The sequence below is a fragment of the Mercenaria mercenaria genome, chromosome 12 (assembly GCF_021730395.1).
Source record: "Mercenaria mercenaria strain notata chromosome 12, MADL_Memer_1, whole genome shotgun sequence".
Taxonomy (NCBI): domain Eukaryota; kingdom Metazoa; phylum Mollusca; class Bivalvia; order Venerida; family Veneridae; genus Mercenaria; species Mercenaria mercenaria.
Window position 1 is genome coordinate 39,716,484 of NC_069372.1, and position 6,836 is coordinate 39,723,319.

The following is a 6,836-nucleotide window of genomic DNA, read 5'->3' on the forward strand; positions in this document are numbered from 1 at the left end:
GTTATAACTAAGAAAAAAACGAAAAAACAAAAAATGTAATGTCGTGGCCACGAGATATAACTAAGAAAAAAAAACAATTTCTTAATTCGCGGCCACGAAATATAACAGAAAAAAAGAAAACAACAACAAAAAAACTATTTTTGCTAATTCGTGACCACGAAATATAAGTAAGAAAAAAACAAACAAAAAAAGAAAACGATTTTTGCTAATTCGTAGCCACGAAATATAACTAAGGAAAAAACAAAAACGATTTTTGCTAATTCGTGACCACGAAACATATGTAAGAAATAACGAAAAAAGAAATACCCTTATATTTCGTGGCCACGCATTAGTTTTTCTTTTTTCTTAGTTATATCTGGTGGCCACGACATAAATCAAAATTAAAAAAAATCTGATGTCCCCTCCATGCTTCCGTATAAAGGTGAGTAATCAGATTGTTTTCAGTTCAACTATATGAACTGTTCAAAACTTAACTAGCTGATCATTTACATTTACTTGTGTTCACCCAGCTCTGACTATACCCCAGATTTTCACTAATTTTCTTGTCCTAGTTGCCAGGATAGCGTTATTTTATCATATTAAGTATAAATCAAATTAACAAAATTATTTTGCTAAAAGAGAAATCTGAAAATAAGCACTAATATATTAAAGTTGTATAATATTTGCGTTGACAAGTACATGTTTTGCCAACATTAAGTAGAAATGCAAGTTTATGAAATTATCATTACCTCCCTTTGTCTGAAAAATTGAAAATAGATGATTTCCAAAGGTAAAAGTTGTTTTTAAACTAGACTTTCGTTTCAGTTAGTTAAAATATCCTAATATTTATCAAATGCAGAATTTATATTGAAATCAAAAGAAACAGGCAATCACTGTACTTTAATTCAACTTCTATAAGTAAATTTATAGCAAACTTTATTCCCGAAACAGGGGTTGTGGGGAAAGGGGGTGGACGGGTGGGGGGGCTGGTGAAAGGGACATGTGCAACGAGTTACGTAGTGGATATTAGCAAGTTTTGTTTGATCGCTTCATACTTGAGTGACTTTTGGCGGCGTATTAACAACATTCAGCTAGTTGATTTTGCATTGACGATAATCAATAGAAGATAGAATTACAAGGTTGAGATATTTAGATATATGTTTTGTAAAAAAAACACCTTGAAACTGAATAACTAAATTTGTCTGATAAACAGACCAATATTTTGTTCAAAACAAGCGTGTTTTAAGGTGAATATAGACGCAAAAATTCAAATATGTTGCTTCTTGTAGGACTTTCAACGTTTTCTCTCTTTGGTAAGTAGATATTTCTAAGACGTACTACTTTTTGAAATATCTATGCAATACTATATCTGTTTACATTTGTCCATGCTCATAAATTTATAACTTCTACAGTGATTTATTTACTCCTTCCTACGCAATCTCTTAGTTTGTAACAATTTGTTTTAGCTGGATTGTGATGAAAGATTTTAAGCATATTGTAACACTCTGGAAAATCCAGTACTGGTGTCAAGTGAGAAGTCATGGTCGTGATCCCAGTGGGTCTCGAACCCCTGACCCCACGACCCCTGGATTAGTAAAGGATGAGATCGAACAGTGTAGTTATCATGGTTATTAGATACGTTATGTCTCCAAGTGTTTTGCGTCGATTTTTTTTAACAATTAACTTCATGTTTTACAGTAAGTGGTGTACAGGGTATAACTTGCTATGTGTGCGTTAGTGAACTAAACGGAGCATGTGCAGAGCCCTCTAACGCTGATGGTGTTGTCATTTCCACAACAAACTGCGATGGTGGCTCTTGTATGCTATACAAAACAAACTATGGTATGATGTTTAATTAGAACAAGTGTGCCAACATATCAGAGCGACAAATAAGCGCGCTGATACGAAAAATACGGTTCAAACGTGCTTACACGCCGAAACGACAAATTGGCGCACCGATATGACAAATGCGTTCACTGTCGTATTCGGGGCGCTAGATATAAAGAATGCCCTTTTCAACGGGTTGTTTCAGTTATGTAGCGCAGTATTATCAGGGGGTTTTTTTATTCTCCGTGTACTTACGACCTGGATCTATATAAAAAAAAACTTGACTTGATCTGTTTGCTTCTATATATAACTTGAATACGCATGCCTTTAAAAAAAAGTCCCCATTTGCATGCATGTGTTGTGAATTTATTGTGCCTTCTGAGTAAGAATAAAATGTTATTAAAAGTCTAGAGAGTAACTGTAGATGTTGTCAACTATAGTGGCCCCATTTGCCACCACCTGGTGTGAAATCACGAGCCAGGCATGATCAAGTAAAGGGACGTAATTGAATATATTTACATATATTAGACCAAATGTGCCAGGCTATACAGCAGGCACTTGGGGTTAGGGAACTAGAACTGAGTCAGTGTTAATATTTTACATTTCAGGATATACAAGAGGGTGTTCATTTGTACATGTTTCCGAGGATTGTGTCTCAGGAGAGTACCTTGGCTATTCAGCGGAAATTTGTGCTTGTAACAGTAATCTGTGCAACAGGTCTGTTGGATTGTGTCCGTTTGTACCTACTTACATAATACTGCTGGCTATATCGCTTGCATTCAAGAACTACAGATAAACATGGGCGCAAAGACTTTTAAACGTGTGCGACATACAGAAAAGAAATGAGGAAAAGCGCTAGCTTATGCATAACACTTTAAAATACAATGTGAAATATTTTGTTAAAAGATGATATTGTTTAGCTTGACTGTGTTTTATACTCCAACAGAATTCTTGTAGTGCTGTGGATTTTCTTTGCTTTGTTTATAAAAGAGAGAATAAATCTCCCATCACCTTTTTCATTCCGGACTGTCGCGACGGGCCGGCTTTATGATAGGATTTAATTTTAAAAACGCCGAAAAAGACCGAAGCTTTCGAATCTCATGGAAGCTATTTTTACCTTGCTTTCTATGCGAGCAACTGCAATTGCATTGTCAAGCTGAGAACCAGCTATTATAAGAGCCTCATTTCTAAATGATATTTGTTTCCGTTTTGCGTAACCAGTATATGAACTTCGCAGACATTTCAGTCTCAGCTATGTTGAACATTAGTATGACAAGATTTAGCTTACCAAAAGGTTCCTTCTAGCGCATTATTATATTAGATATTCTTTTTAAAAGGATCTTATCTATTTAAAAACATTTAAGTTATTTCACACAAACATTTATTTAACTTATAATAATAATCAAACACCTTCTACCTAAATATTATAGCTCTGTCAGCGGATAATAAATAATAAAGACCATCATTCTATCAAAATTTCGGGAATCCTCTGTCGAAACCTTCCCTAGTGGCACTGATCGGAATTCGGCCATATGTTAGCCTCTTTGTAAATTGAAAGTTTCACATAGCAATACATGGACAGAAAAGTGCTGTCAAAAGCCCTTAACTGCATCGCATGATTGATACTTCCAGCTCCAAAACGAAATATGACCGCCTAGGTCCGTAAAAGTTAAGCTACAAGAGAATGAAACCAAGCAGAATAATAGCAGACGATAATTTTGGGCGAGAGTCTATTTTAAGATGATGCATATTCATTTAAATAATCTCGATTCTTCATTATGACAAGTTAGATTTAGGAGTTATATGATTTAAACTATGTTATTGTTTCTTGAACGTGTTATTAAGTAGTTGTATTTCACTAAACTTCAGTCTAAAGATTGAAGTTAAAGATGCGTAAACACACACTGGCAAAGAGGCTATTTATAATGAATATGCATGAGTCCAAGATGGCGGCGCCCTACTGGAATTCGGATGCCTTTGATGATACCCTTGTATCCATTACCTGCTCAGTCAAGTGTGACATGTTCACCATAAGTGTTCCTTCTCTTGAGAAGGAACAATAAACGGGTCGCTGATCAGTTTACATTGTTTTGTAAACATGTAAATATTATTATTTTGTCATTTTCGCATCTATTCTATTGTTAGTAATCGTGTTCCTCAGCAATGTCATAAGAAGGACAGATGGCATTATTTTTATTTGTATTATCATTATTATGTCAATTTCTGGGTCATTAAATATATACACATGTATGATCCATTTATAACCATGTCTTTAATGAAAATGCTATGTAGCAATTGCTGTGACCACTATGTATGTAAACTTTGTAAATAAAATTTATTCTTACTACACAAGATGTTGATTTGATAGCGTCAGTCATTAACCGATGATCTGATCAGCAAAATGCAATACTAATTCTACTTTCCTCATAGAAGAGCGGAAATCTTCTTACTCGTTTCCGACTCTTATAGAGTTTTATACATAAGCTTTTCCTTTCATCTGACCTAGTGACCTAGTTGTTGACCAAATCTGACCCAGATTAGGAATCATCTCAGACCTTATGATGACAAATATTCTGACCAAGTCTTATGACGATTGAATAAAATTGTGGCCCATTGAGTGTAAACAATCTTTTTCTTTGATTTGAGCTAGTGACCAAGTTTTTGACCCAAACTGACCCAGTTAAAAATATGTTGGAGATTTTATGGAAGAGAACTTATATACCTCCCACCCCCACCTGATGCATTCAGTAACTGCACAGGAACAGAAATCATTTGGTCACTGTACACAAAATTCTACTGTTCTGGTTCAATGTGACCTTGACCTTTGACCTATTGACCTCAAATCAACAGGCGTCATCTGCTGGTCATGATCAACCTCTCTATTAAGTTTCGTGACCAAAGGCCCAAGCGTTCTCAAGTTATCATCAAAAATGGTTTTAACTCTTTCGAGTCTCTGACATTAGGTCTACTGACCTTAAAACAATAGGGGTCATCAGCTGGTCATGCCTAACCTCCCTGTCTACTTTTATGATCCTAGGCTCAAGCGTTCTAGAGTTATTTTCCCGAAACCGTATAACTGTTCAGGGTCACTGTGACCTTGACTTTTAACCTACTGGCCTCAACAATAGGGGTCATCTGCTGATAATGATCAACCTAAGTTTCGTGATCCTAGGGCCCTGCGTTCTCAAGTTATTGTCCAGAAGCCGTTTAACTGTTCCTGGTCTCTAAAACATTGACCTTTGACCTATTGAACACAAAATCAGGGTCATCAACCTCCCATTCAAATTTCATGATCCTAGGTCAATAGCTTAGCTTAGTACACCAATTTACTTCCTCTCCATATAAAAAAGAAACATTTGACATTTAAAAAATGATTTTCTCCAAAATATCTGAAGCAAACTGGACAACTCTTGTATTCGCCGTTTCTCAATGATTTTAGGATTTCCTTAGTTATAGTGTATATCAAAAGTCCCCACTGTTAAATAAATTCAATAGGGTACGTATAGTCTTAGTTTAGTCTACTTTAAACACTTTCAAAGAGCCTATACTGAATTTTCTTTTGTCTTTAAAATGAAATCAAAATCCAAACCAGCAAAAAGAGTAAAACTCATGAAAAAATCTGAATGAAAGAGGATGACATGCTCTTTATTATAAGCTTACCAAAACCTTTACAACAATTTACCTTCAAAATGACCCGAGTATAAGAAACACTTTCAAAATGATTCACTGAAGTGATGAATATAAGCAGTTAGTTACATTGTACGTTGCTACACAAATGTGATACACATCTAACTTTGTTTAATTATTTCTCATTGGGTGATATATACATGTTGCATTTTATTATATTAATTTTGTGTAAACCGATGTATCATCATTGAGAACAATAAATAACTTTGGCTAGACTATAAAAGATCAAAACTTAATAACGTTTATTAATGTGGTAAAATTTCTTTAAAGAAATTTATGCATTATTTTACAAAACCTTCTATTAGGGCCTCACTACAATTTTAAAATAACTGTCAGTGTAAGCAATGAGAAATGTGCATGTTGTTTATTGAAAACAAAGAGATTTAAACAAATGTAGCCTATATTTTGTCTGCCTGGTCAGTTGTCGGAAAAAAGGTTGATTTTTTCTTTCATGTTGGCTTATGTTTATTGGTAATTATATTCAGAGTTCCAACCCTACCCCACTTGATTTTCTTGGGTAGGTACCATCTCTACTACATAATAAAGATATTTTTTGGACCTAGAGGTCATCAAGAAAAACATTCTGACTAATTCTCATGTGTTTTTTAAAACTTAATCTGTAGACTCTAGAGTCACCGTGTATATCCAGTAACACCAACATGCACAAATAACAGATCATTCGCACACAATATAACACTAGAATGTGCAAATAAATGGCAATAACAGACAGCCAATGCTCGTCTATTCAAATTATTGTCCAAGAAGCAGGAAAGTATTACCGTAAATGTTAAAGTATCTTTAGAGTTTTAATGCAGTATCTGCATTAGTATTGGAGATAGTAACTTGCATGCAAAACTTTAACCAGAAGTTTAAATTTACAAAAGGGGACATAATTTGACCAAAATGAAGGTCAGAGTAATTGGACTTGATGTTACCTACTAGTTATATTACCCTGAAGACACATGTGAAGTTTCAATTCAATATCTGCATTAGTTTTGGAGATAGTAACTTGCATGTAAAACTTTAACCCAGTTTCTTTCTAATTCCAAAAGGGGGCACAATTTGCACAAAATACATGTCAGAGTTATGGGACTTGGCCCAGTGATGTTGGTAACTGATACAGAAAACAAAAACGTAAGTTTCAAATCTATATGTCTTCAAGTAATAGATGTATGTACTTGCATGCAAAACTTTAACCAGGATTTTCTAAGACCAAAAGGGGCCATGATTTCAGAGTCATGGGACTTGATGCTATCAACTAGTTTTACAACCCCGAAGACACATTAAGTTTCAAGTTTCAATTCAATATCTGCATTAGTTTTGGATATAGTACTTTAACCTGG

General features: G+C 34.7%; 1 protein-coding gene across 1 annotated transcript; it reads left to right on the forward strand.

Annotated features, from left to right (window-relative positions):
* Positions 1–1,135: 1,135 nt before the first annotated feature.
* LOC128547345 (uncharacterized) lies at positions 1,136–4,158 on the forward strand. Its single transcript, XM_053519771.1, has 3 exons — positions 1,136–1,292; positions 1,678–1,821; positions 2,415–4,158. Exons 1-3 carry the CDS (start codon positions 1,253–1,255, stop codon positions 2,600–2,602), a joined length of 372 nt encoding a protein of 123 aa, XP_053375746.1. The 5' UTR covers positions 1,136–1,252; the 3' UTR covers positions 2,603–4,158.
* The last annotated feature ends 2,678 nt before the right edge of the window (positions 4,159–6,836 follow it).